The following is a 13,611-nucleotide window of genomic DNA, read 5'->3' as shown; positions in this document are numbered from 1 at the left end:
TTAGACTCGTCTTGCAGATTATAGCAAGATTCCAATTCTTCCTTAATTTTCTTCTTATATTGGTGAGCCAGATGCCTTTGGGAGTTCACAAGCAGTTCATGAAGGTTCTGTTTGCTTTTGAAGTCCTCTTGAGCTACTTAGTGTCACTGTATCATGTGGTTGTAAATTCATTACAGCAGTCTTGTAATAAGGCATAAGGGATTATATGTCTTCCTTCAACTAAATTCTAGACAATGTGAAAGCAAGTGCATCCTCTTATTTTGAAGTACACCCCATTAAACATGTTTCTATTATATTAAAATCTTTTTGTAACAGAATATTGTATTTGTTTCAGCTTATGTTTATGCCTAACATACACAATCTCTTTCTCTTTCTCTCTCTCTGTAGTGTGTATAATGTCTATAGTATGTGTGTATTTGATACAGTCTAATAAATTCATTAAACTTTCAGAACAAGCATAGAATATTATGTTGTACAAATGTGTTATAATTGGTTGAGATAGAAAAAATAATTTTTGAAGATTGAGTCCTTGTAAATAAGACATAATGCCTATTTATATTGCAAATATTCAGTATTGGGGGCAGTGTGTGTGTGTGTGTGTGTGTGTGTGTGTGTGTGTGTGTGTAACATATAAAACATTTTGATTTTTAGGCCAAGGTGTAATCATGAGGAAACTGGTTTTTTATGTGAATGAATTGGTTCACAGTGGCAGTACTTTCCCATCATTTTTGGCATGATTTTGCATCCTGACTATTACTATATGATCTGGCTCTGTCTTGTATTATTCAGATAACTGCATGCATGATGCAAGAGTGAAGTTTGCATTATTGGTGAAGCAGTAGCTGCTGACATAATCACCTATTCAAAGAAGAAAATGATAAAACTAGGGTGATAAAACTAGGATGTAACATAATATACAGACACACATCAAACATACATTCATATATATGTACCCAATATGGCATTTTCATACTAAGAGTGATAGCCCAAGCTTTGTGATTATTTATTTAAATTTATTATATCCATTCCATGTACTTTGACTGAACCTTAATTAGAAAAAATAGGTCTTTAATGTTCAACATGCATTTTTCCCATGCTATATTAAAAGAGGAACAAAAGATTATGTTAAGAAATCTGCTAATGTGTATATAATATAGTAATTTAAATTTACATTGAAAATGAGCATATTTGTCCATGAGCAATAGAATCTCCTATTCTTGTGTTTCTCCACCACCATCTTGCATGCATAACCCAATTTTGCCCCAAATTGCCTTCTAGTGGAGAATGGAATATGCCAATAAAATGTTACTGTTGGAAACAGACCAAAATTTTAGTTTAAAAATCTGTTTTTGAAAACCTGAAAGTACCCTTACTAGATAGTTTTGTTTAATGCTGTATTGAAACAGACAACTTCATGGAATCTTCATTTTCCAGTTTGGAATTTGGAGTAATTTGTATAATGGCAAGAAAATACATTGACAATCTGACATATAATTTAGTCAGGTTTCTTAAAGCTTCATTTTTCAAGTTCACATGTGCGTTTTTCTCCCATCTCATTTTTTATCTTATGAAAAAGGACAGTCTTTGCCTACAAGTTAATATTTATATATTAATTATTTTCTCAAGAATTGTTTGTGCATCTGATCAAGTAAGTGAATTATTTTGTTTCATAGGTTTGGAGGGTTTGATTTTGCCTTTGGCAATTTTCACTGCAATTTTAACACAGTCTATACATACATACATACATACATACATACATACATACATACATACATACATACTATATGTTATCCTAAAATGGCACTCTCTGTGCTCTCCTAGTGGCTAACTGTTTTTAGTTTTTGCCTGTAAACCTCTGGAAATCTGAGAACATCCCCAGGTATCTGTTGTACAAGATTTGCTGATTATTTGAACTTGACAATATATGTTACTTACTGACACAATTGGGCCTATCACTTTACTAAAACTCCATTTGTCATTCAAGCAGAGTAACAATTCAAGTAGGCATTCAAATCCAGATATTACTCCTGTCTTCTGATTTATAATTCCCAGGTTGAGTGACAATTTACCCCATTGCTTTCAGAAATGGACAGCTGTTCTTTCTACTCAGGATAATAATGGCTATGAATAAGGCTTCTTGTACTAGAAGCACATATAAATAAACACAAGTCTTCTTGTACTAGGGATTTTCCCTCACTATCAATTTTTACTGAAAAAATTACGTTCAAGAAGATTTAGTACATTAATAAAGGTACAAAAGACAAGTGGTTTATTGAGTGTTCTTGCTTACTTTGTTTTTCATAAACGTTAGAACAATTACTTGGATTATAATTAAAACCCTAAATGTGCCATAACTGGAAAGATGAAGAATAGATGGTATTTTTTAAAGACAACAAACCTATTGGCTACAATATCATTGTTTCATACAATTCCAACAGAAATCAGTTTGCTTGCAGAAAAGAGTCTGTCCATAACTGGAAAGTGCTGGAACAAAGTTAAATAAAGATCTAGGGTATAATGAATGAAATGGGTTCAAAATTGTTTTTATGATTTAGGTCTTTATTGTGTCATTTAAATATAAGAACTATTCTGTTTTATTTTCTTGAATCTTTTTTTTACTCCTAAAAATACATTGAACTCTCTTACTATCAGCATAACATGTAAATATTGTATTATTATTTAATGATAATGTTTTTATTACCATTGCACAGTGACAATATTGGGGAGATTTCAGTGTTAGAGAAGGAGTTCTTAAAAATAAATGCTGGGATGTCATCACAGTCAAGTTAGCATAGTAATACAATTGCACAATGATAGCTTACATATATCATGGGAACTTCTCAGAAAATGTATCTGTATCAGTACAAGAAATGTGATTGGCACTGGGAGAGTTACAGTGGAAGGAAAGTTGTATAAGAATTTCAATAAAACAAAGTTTAAATAAAACTCAGTAAAAAATGCCAATGAAACAAAATATCAGTGCAAGGCTACTTGTTTAGCCAATATGTTTTATTTATTACCAAAATACACAATGTAACCCGCCCTGAGTCTTCGGAGAAGGGTGGGATATAAATGTAAATTAAAAATAATAATAATAATTAATTGCAACAGTGAAACACATAATTCTTATTCCAGTAGTTCTTTTTAATAGTAAACAGTATTTAAATTTTGTAGCAATGTGTGGGGATTTTTATGCCCTGGTTTTCTTTTAATATACTCATGAATGCAAATTTAGCAATTAGGGTACAGTGTACTATAGACTGATAAATAAAATGTCATGATTACTTCAGTCATAAAGATAGAGTCAGTAGGACTTTTTTCTATTAATCACTGTCTTTTTCGTTTGTTGTTTATTTTTGATGCAGACTCAAGAATGAATACTCCGTCAGAAACCAGTAAACCTGTAAAAATGGAAAGCGGGGATGGGGAAACAGGTACTGATTATATAGTTTTTGAATCAGATTTCTTAATAATGCCACAGTAATTACATGAAAAGATTTACTTGCCTTCCTACTTTTCTGTATTCAGTATGGCAATACGTTGAGCAAGACATCTCTGCACCAATCCTATGAAAATGTGTATTAATAATAGATATACATTTTATCCTGTAGTATAAAGAGCTGTCCTTATTAATTCCTCTATTCAGATTTCTGTTTATCCAATACAGAATATTGTATTCTGTTCCCCACCACCACCACATGGTAGAGAACCTGTTACATATAAAATGTGAAGTTAGTAATCTGTTGCTTTGTGTGCTTGTTGGCATGTTTGTGATTGTTGTTACGAATGAAAGAATTGAAATATTGAAAACCTAGATTTCAGTTCTGTAGTTATATTTGAGTTTGGCCTATTACATCACTATTTTACAGTGCTAACAGGGCATTCCAAAAGTTCTGTTTTTTAAGTTGTTCTTTAACATGTAAAACAACTATTTTAACTGACACTGTAAAGATAGGTTATGATATTTGCACTGAGTTGGTAAAGAAACAGTCTCAACAATAACTTTTAAGAATTTGTTTTAAATTCAAAATTTTTATTTATATCTGTCATTTTCAGCTGTTTCGAGTTGTTGTCTGTTTTTCTTTACCTTTTCAATTTCTTTTTTACATTGTAATTGTACATAGTATTTTGCTTTTGTCTGAGAACAACCATTTTTATTCAACACCAATTCTACTACAAAGAGATGTTTTTCATTTGATTTTTAAAAATATTTTAAACAATTTTCAGCCATAACTATTGCTAAAAATAATCTTACAATGGTTTAGAGCAATATAAGTTAATAAAGAATAATATATGAATAGTGTAGTTTATTATGATACACTGGGAATTGATTGGTTATTCCCCGAAGAAATGCTTTCTTTTTATGCTCAGTAATTTTGTCTGCAGTTAATATTTCTGCTTCACCCAGTATCATAAACATTTTAATTAAATTGTAAATTAAATGAAAAAGAGGTCACTGAATTATATTCAGGAACAGTATGGTTGAGAACTAGAATGAAACTTCGTAATATCCTAAAGCCATATTCTCTGATCCTAATTTTAGTCAAATTATATCCCATTCTGTAAATTTCTCAGAGGAAATGGACAAGAGGGCCCTTTCCCTTTTGGCCATTTCCACTGAGAAGGGCTTAATCTCAAGTATGCAAGTTTTGATATATACCGTACCTTGCTCCAGTGGTGTGCTGATAAATATACAATAAGCACAAGCCACCAAACAACTGATATGGGCTCTGGACTCAACTGACTCACAACATTTCCGAAATGTAACTATTGGCTCTAGTGAGTTGTCTCCACCACATCTCTGCCTTGCTCATACTAATGTTTAGAGTGGGAATATGTACAAATTGCTGTTGCTATTTACATCCTTTTGGACTATTGACTGAATAAGATACATATTCAACCAAATAGCTTAGTTAAAAAATGTTTTAGTTGCTTTTATAACTTATCCGTGTAGATTTCTATAAGTTTATAACTACCAGATACTCATGTCGGGTGTGCTGGAGAAACCAGGATTTTTCAGATGTTAAACAGTGAAATTTAAGTTCAGTAAAAATGTAAAGTCTCTTGTCATACTCTTTTCCTGTTATACTCTTGGGACAGAGAATTCTTTAACAAGATTTATTGAAATGGCAAATAATAAAACTTTAATTTTAGCAATTTGATTAGTTTCACCTTGCAAAATAATTTATCTTTCAATTTATTAGGACAAACAGTTGGTCATCCTTATCGTGTTCTTGTAAACTGAAGACCTGACTGTTTTTTCCCCAGATAACTGAAACAAGCAGATTGTTATTTCCAAATCATTTCCTGATTTTTTTAATACTCTGAACAAACTATTATAATATCTAAATCATAATTGTAAATTAGAAAATTAAAACCAATTATTTAATATTTCACTGATTCAGAAAATAAAATACATTATTTGCTTTTTTTATTTATCTGTGAATTTATATATTGCTTACTTCAAAAATTGTAGTCAATTTATACTTCAGAACAGCAACAAGAAAAAATGAATACAAGACTCCATACAGCCAGACCAAATATTCCCCTTGAGCAGTTGCCTTTGCTGTTATCTCCTCCACACCAAACACTGAAAAAGCAGAGTCTTCACAGCTTTTGAGAATGCTAGCAAGTTAAGGGCAATCCTAACTTCAGGGGACAAGTTGTTGCAGAAGGGACTTTTACCACAAAGGCATATGTATTTAACCTCCCATCTTATTTTTATGGAGAGAATCCTTAGCCTGGTATATTGGCTATATGGAGTGGACAAAATCTATTTGGATCAATAATTTTTACTGACAATAAAGAGTATTAATAGAGAATGACTAGGACCTTCAATTGGACCTGGAAGCTAACAAGTAATCAATATAGTTCCTGCAAATACTGGTTATTCTAGTGCTTGCAACTGTATTTTGTATCAACCATAACTTCTGACTTGCCTTTAATGGCTACCTCATGAAGAGTGGGCTGTAGTAATCTAACCAGGAGCACATAGATAGTTGTTGCTAGAGCCTCGGGTCCAGAAAAGGCTGCAATGGGGACACCAGCTACAGCTGTCCTGATTATGGTCTCCACTTGCTATTCCAACAGGAACTTAAAGTCCAGGGGGACCCCTTCACTTGTTCTTTCAAGGTGTTGTGGTCCACCAGCAGCCTACAGAGCTGGCAGTGGACTGTGAGGAGGCTGGGGAGGAACATGGGCCAGTCCTGGAGTCTGGGAAGGCCCAGACAAGGGCTCTGCATTGGAGGCAGAGATGGTCCTTTAACAGGAGCCAGTGAGAATTGCATTCTATCTTCATGCCAAACCCTGACTGATAAAATGCTTCATCTAGCATCTTCTCATTTGTTAAAAGAAAAGATTGGAGATTGGTAATACTTGTCTATAATGTGTAGGGTTAGAGCATGGTCTCTTGAGAAGTCTTCCCCGTCTCTTCCAAGTCTGTCAGTACCATTCCTTCCCTCAAAGAAGCATTCACTGGCATCTAATGTAGTTCCTACTATCTGGTTTCAGTAACTGTTGCTAAATCATATATTTGAAAATCTATAAAGTTAAGATATTTTTTTGAAGCTATAGGTTAGGATAATAATTCTTAATCTGTCCAGAGCTCATATTATGTACTCATATAGAGAAAGTAGTATTTTTCCGTTTCTTTCCAAGAATAGAAATTCTGGTTAAGTTATGTTCAGCTTGAGGAATTTTTTAGTAAGTTGTTTACTCCTGCCCGCAAACCTAGTTATTGCATCCTTGGAAGAATCAATTTGATGAAAAGTGTTAAAGCAACATACTATATTTTAAATGAAACAAATATCAGAACCTTTTTTATTTTTATGTATTAGTATTTCATATTTCCATGCTCACTTACTCTGTGATCTGGTTCCATGTTGTATTTCTTCAGTATCAGTTGTCCGAAAGATGCTTTTTCAAAAGGCAACTGGACTTTCTTTGTTTTTCTTTGAAAAAGCACTTTTGGGATGACCTGGATGACTAAGAATTTCCATAGACGTTCTGTATTGGTTGCATGACTTCTTATGGCTGAAAGGTTTTTGAGATTTTTGTGACATGTTGAGGGTTGTACTATACAAGTAGTCAGGGCTGTTGACCAGTTCTAGCAAACAAAATGAGTACAAAGTATCTGCAAGACTGAAGTTATCACTTGCTCCTCTTAAATTGCCTCAAAAATGCAAAAAAGGAGTCTAGATGTTTAGTTTCATCCCTTGGAGGAATCTAGTGATCACAAAAAAAAAAAAAATCTGGTGGCCTGCATGTAGCCCCTCATTTGGTCCTATGTAATTTAGGATATAAATAAAGATGTTATATTACTATCATATGATTACAAATAATCCTCGACTTAACAACAGTTCATGTGTGACCATTCAAAGTTACAGCGGCATTAAAAAAAACTGACCATTTTTCGTCTTTATGACTGTTGCAGCATTTCTGTGGTCATGTGATCAAAATTAAGATGCTTGCAACTGACTTGTATTTATGATGTTTGTAATGTCCTGATGTCATGTGATCTTCTGACAAACAAAGTCAGTGGGGAAGCCAGATCAGCTAACAACCATGTTACTAAATTAACAAATGCAGTGATTTACTTAACAAATGTGGCAAGAAAAAGATTGTAAAATGGGGCAAAACTCACTTAACAAATGTCTCACTGAGCAGCAGAAAGTTTGGGTCAATTGTGGTTGTAAGTTAAGGACGACCTGTATTACATTGTCATTTTGTCATTCCTTTCGTATTTTCCCAAACTCTTATGAATTCATTGTGTTTTATTTCATTTATGAAGTGCTACGTAACACTTGAAACCCCAATATTGGATAAAATTCTTCTGCAATACAGTATGTATAGCCATCAGATACTGAGAACTTCCTCCAATTGCCTATCATTCTGAGGATGAAGTGATTTTAATAATGATTGCCGATTTAGTGGATGATCTGGGAAGTTGCATTGCACTTATTTTATTTTTTGTTTGGTTTCAGACTAAGACTTCTTTGTTTCTCTCAGTTTTTAAGGTGATATAGTTCCTTCGGCAATTTAGCTTCTATATCTACTAATTGTATTAGATCCAGTTTTGCATTTTATTATGTTGATCTTTATATATTTGTATTCCTATCTAATAGTATTTTTTACTTTTATGATGGAAATTTTAATAGCGTCATTCTAGTGTAGGTTATTAATAAATGGCTTTAAAACAGAACAGTAATATGTAATATTAAAAATTTGCTAAATACCGAGACTTAAAATACAGCCATTTTAAGCTCTTTATCTTTGAATTGCTACTGGGATTTTAAGGAACCAGCAATTTTTTTAGAATTGTCTTTTAAGAAGAATTTTAATTGGTTATAACTTTGCTTTTCTAGGCACACAAACAAATGGCCTAGACTTTCAGAAACAGACGGTGCCTGTTCCAGGGTCAATCTCCACAGCCCAGGCATTCCTTGGACATCTTCATCAGGTGAGCATGTTTCCCCCCCCCCCCATTTTATACAGACCTCTTGAAAAAAATCATAGATAATTTTTAAGTTCAGGATTAGTACAGTATAAGGCTGATATTTTAATAACTTCTATAAAATCTGCCAGATTCTGGAAATATTTAGCAGCCAATATATGGAAGAAAATTGAAAATTGTAATGGAAACAGCAAAAAAAAATGTTTCTTTATAAAAAGAGTACATCGTGATAATCTAATATGTCCTTTGTTACAGTGTCTCATATTGCCATTGGAAAGAATCCATGCATAACCACAAAATTACACAATGTTCTTAGCACATGATACAATTGCATATATTAAATAATTGCATAAACTATAAAAATTCATGGGTTTTTGAAATATAGTTGCTGTCAAAAAGACAACAATTAACAGAGCAATGAGATAATTTCAAATTATCTTTATAATTTACCAATTATAAAGATACTGAAATTCAGTTAAAAGTTGTTACATAAAATTTGCTTCTTCAAGAGTGAACTAGAGGCTGAAAATCATGATAATTGTTACCACTGCTTGGACTATTGCTTATTTTCAGTTTCTAGGTAAAAGCTACTATCAATAACTGTTGATGGCTTTGGAACCCATTTGATCAATTTGTCTAGAATGATGCAAATTTTGTAGCAGGATCACTTTAATAAGGAGAACCAGTTTGATGCAGTAGTTAAGGCATAAGGCTAGAAACTGGGAGACCATTAATTTGAGTACCGAGATCAAGTTTTAGGTACAAAGCCAGCTGGGTAACCTTGGGTCAGCCACACGCTCCTAGCTATAGGAAAGAGTCACTGGCAAACCACTTCCAAAAATCTTGTCAGGAAAATTACAGGGACTAGTCCAGGCAGTTGCCAGGAAGTCATCACTGACTCAAAGGTACGCATGTGCATGCGCACGCACACACACACACACACACACGCACCACTTGATCATAAGCAATAAATTTGAAGAGTTTCATGCCTTACTGAGTTTGATTTAATTTGACTGGATTTATATACTTGGATGGAAACATGACTAATTCAGACATTTGATTTCAAAACCTCTTGTTCTCCGACTCTAGAAGCCTAAGTGCTAAACAGATAATTAGGGGGTAGTTAAAGGAATGCTTATAGAAGAATTTCCAATAGTCATCATGAATGAGACAAAGGATTTTGACAATGAATTTTTATTTTTGTTTTGTTTTGTTTTGTTTTGTTTTACAAATCAAGTGGTGTTTGAGAAACTTGGAGATAAATATGTAGAAATAGAGGAAGAGGTAGTACAGTGATTGTATATACTGTACATAAAATCATTTCAGTAAAACACTATTTTTAAAAATGGCAGTTGATAGTAAAAATAATTTTCCATTACAGATTCTTACTATCGAAAAGGAAAAAAATTGAATTAGGAGTCTGCCACATAAAGAGTAATTGAACAAAAATAGTTTCTTGACTGTTTCTATTGTCATATTCAAAGTAGGATGACAGATTTTTAAAACCCATGTTTAAATGAGATGATTATTCATTCTAGAAGTCAGGAAGTTAATATAGTGCAGCTAAGGAGAGAAAGAAGAGTTTCATATTCTAATGTATCACACATTTAAAGCTATAACTTAAATCATAATTTTACTATGCGCTGGCGTTTTCTAGACTTGTAAATTGTTTGATTATATGGAATCTTTTGGCTACCTTAGAACATCTAATAAATCAAAATTATCTTATAATATATTAGCTTTGGTGAGATAAAAAGACATAGATTCTTGCTTGCCTATCCCTTTTCTATGTAGCATGTTTTCTTTATGTGATAAGTGCATAAAGGTTCTTGCTCAAAAGAATCCACTTTTTAATATACTATTTATATACTATTTAAAATTGTGCATTTCTTCTTGGTTATTTTAGGGTACTACCAAAATCGTATTTGTATGTTGGAGGAAGGAAAGGGGAATGGGTTCAGAATTCCAGTTGTTTCTCCAATATCTGATATTATATGTCAAAGAGGCTTTTAATGTTGGAATGGTCAGAGGTTAATTTGTCAGACCCATCACTTCTCACATTTACTTTTTTAAGTGGAGAACAGTTGTTGTTGTTGTTGTTGTTTTTAAAAAGGGGTTTTTCCCCACTGTTATTTGTAAGAATAAATGGCTGTTAGGTACTTTGTCCCATAAAAGTAAAGAAAGACGTGATCTTTAACACCCATCCCCCTGAGTAAGGTCTGCCCCCACCTTCCTATCCTTTTGTAAGAGCTTAAAGACCTGGCTCTTCCAGTTGGTCTGGGACCCAATGAGGGAATACCACACTGGAGGCAGCCATTGGACTAACTAGCTGACCCCACCTCTTCCCCGTGCATCCTGTTCTTTTCTTGTCCATCTTTTAATTCATATTGCGGTACTTTATTGTTTCATTGTTTTACTATTGTTATTTTTACGTTTTTTACAATTTTTCATTCTACTGTTGTAAGCCAGCCTACCAGCTGCCAGTAAGCTTCAATATATTTCTACACCTGGTAAAACTTGTTTCAGAAAATCAATTTGTCTCACACTTCTATTTGCTTGTCTGACAGATGTTAGAATTTTCTGACAATTTAGGTGGTAATTCTGGTTCTATGGAATATGTTACATATGGATTTCTCTTTTCCCAAATGTCTTACTACAATATATTCTACATGAAAAGGCTTAGGAAATCAGTTACCTGTAGTAGAAAATACAACGACCTAGTTTGTGTCACAGTAAAAAAAATTTTTTAAAAAAGAGAGACTTAATTCACAGTTTGAGTTAAAATAGATTGTCCTATTTAATTAATATCTGTTTCAGTAATAGCGTGTTTGTTCTTCAATGGCAGAACACAGAAGTATTCCCGTATTTGCATGAACTTCAGATATAGAGAAGAAAACAAACCTAAAAAAATATGGTTTCAGGAGATGATTATATTACAGTAGTTATGTGTACAAAACTTTGTTCCATGTTGCCCAAAGATGAGCTCATCCAATCACTGGGATGGTTGGAGGTTGATATACTTAAAACACTGCCTCTACTATTCTTTGCTGTGCTTCCTAATAGAGTTTCCTTCAGATTGAACTTCAGTCCTGGCGATTTTGTGTACAAAGCCGTACTATATCCTATGCAAAATATAGAAATTATTTGCCTCGACTTCCAAGCCCAGTTCAGGTATTGCACTCTATGTAGCATACAGCTGGTATTACTGTGAAAATCTGTTAGCTTAATCAAGTTTGGTTATGCTTCTTAATGAGATGTGCAGGAAAAAATACCTTAGTAAACAAAATCAATGTGATTTGGCTGGCTTAGCTTTGGATCCTATAATGTTCACTAAAACTAAAATGTTGATGGAATATTGGGTGTTTGAGGCTAATTCAACAAGGCAGTAATATACAAAATGATTAGTGATGATACTATGGTATATGCATGTAAATGATCAAGGAACATGCATGAGAATATACATAATGCTATACATGCATCAGTTTTAACACATTTTCTAACAATTCAATAATTTTGTATGTACTACCTCTAATGAACACCTTCCGTTCATCCATTGTCCACTATTTCTAGTGTTGCTGCTGTTGTTGTTTTAATAGATTTTAAGATCATTTAGAATGTATGTAAATTTGTCACTGGGCAGTAGGTATAAAAGGCTAAATTCAAACATGTATTTTGCCATCTATATACTACTACACTGTTGTGTTTGTTTGTTTGTAACCTTCAATTGGTAAAATGGTGCGTCGTAGGACCACCATTTGGAATCAGCATACCTCGGATGGACTAACTTACAGAATGCATATAAAATCTGTGGGAATAAAATGTAGAAAAGTTGTGGCAGCTTCAGTGGCTGCACTGCCACAGTCAGCTGCAGTCACATGATAGTGATTTCCAAACATTCATTGTCAGTTTTCTACAAGGAAACTCCATGGGAAAGCCAGCAAGAAGTCAGAAGTTATTCCCGCTCCCTCTGCTTTTTTGCTTATCCATAGTTATTCTGCCTTTTTGTTTAGGTAATGAAATATTTCTCAAATGATGACCCAGTGGGTCACAATTGTCTAGTTAACTATAAAATGTTCAATGAACTATAAAATGTTCAATACAGCTTGTGTATTGTTTTTAAGTTCACATGGTTTGCAAGATTAGTTGGCGAAACTTGCAAATGAGTGTACTTTATGGTTCAAGTTGATATCCAGTTCATACTTTTATAATAAAAATATATATGCTGTAAAACATTATTCAGAGCTCCCTTGGAGTTTGCATTTAGGGAAGGAGGAACACTGACTATCTGTGACAATTGACTCCTTTACAATATAGAATGAATTTATTTAAAAAGAAAATTTAGGCTATACAGATATGTTTACTGCAGAACATAGCAATCACAATTATCTAATGAGATTTTTTTTAAAAAAAAATGCAGCATGTTGAACTTAGTTTTCGTTAAAACGGTCTTAAGTATTTTTGCTAATTATGTGTAAGAGAAACATATTCATAATTTGAAACTACAAAAAGAATTGAAAGTTTTTACCTTCGCCATATCTCTATAGCAGCTATGTTGCAATATTGGTTTGCAAACCTCTATAATGAATACTATTCTATCTCGTAATACTACCGAACAGAGAGCTTAAACTGGATGTTGGCACTGCTGATAGGAGCTTTTTTACAGGATAATTACTTGCTTGGTGACAGATGGCATGCTTATTTATACTTTTGCAGAATCCAACCCAGAAATGTGGAAAAAGTTGAAAAAGAGTATTTGCTTATATACTAACTACCTTGTTTATGTCTTCTATTTACATATATGCTACCTGAATAATATATTTGAGTTCCTAGAGCTATGCTGTAGTTCAACAGAGTCTATAGGAAAATTCATATCCTTTATAATTTGGAAGTTTGTGTTCTTATGAAAATGATACACACCATGGTGGAAACTTCTGTACAAGGATGCCCTAGTCTCTTTGAGAAGAACATTTTAAAAAATTTCATTGGAGTGATTTTTAACCTATAAAGAATGCATTACCATCCCCAAATCTAGGTTCACACAATATACTAAAATCTGAAGAAATTTAACATTTAATGAGATGCATATTGTCTATGATTCTGTGCTCCACAAATTTCTAATAAACTTTTAATAAGATTCTAATTTTGACTGCTTCATAAAA

At 33.1% G+C, this 13,611-nt stretch overlaps 1 protein-coding gene across 12 annotated transcripts in view; it reads left to right on the top strand.

Moving 5' to 3' along the window:
• Positions 1-13,611, top strand: part of POU2F1 (POU class 2 homeobox 1) — a 112,973-nt gene that overhangs the window by 57,957 nt on the left and 41,405 nt on the right. For 10 of the 12 annotated variants that reach the window (XM_058184871.1, XM_058184882.1, XM_058184874.1 and 7 more), the window contains 2 exons: positions 3,366-3,434; positions 8,364-8,458. The exons of the other annotated variants lie outside the window; for them this stretch is intronic. In XM_058184871.1, coding sequence (XP_058040854.1) covers positions 3,366-3,434; positions 8,364-8,458 — 164 coding nt within the window. The remainder of the gene's footprint in view (positions 1-3,365; positions 3,435-8,363; positions 8,459-13,611) is intronic. 12 annotated transcript variants of the gene reach the window in all.

This window comes from Ahaetulla prasina, chromosome 5 (assembly GCF_028640845.1).
Source record: "Ahaetulla prasina isolate Xishuangbanna chromosome 5, ASM2864084v1, whole genome shotgun sequence".
Lineage (NCBI taxonomy): Eukaryota > Metazoa > Chordata > Lepidosauria > Squamata > Colubridae > Ahaetulla > Ahaetulla prasina.
Note: the sequence above shows the minus strand (reverse complement) of the source record. Positions and strands in the feature narration are given on the sequence as shown.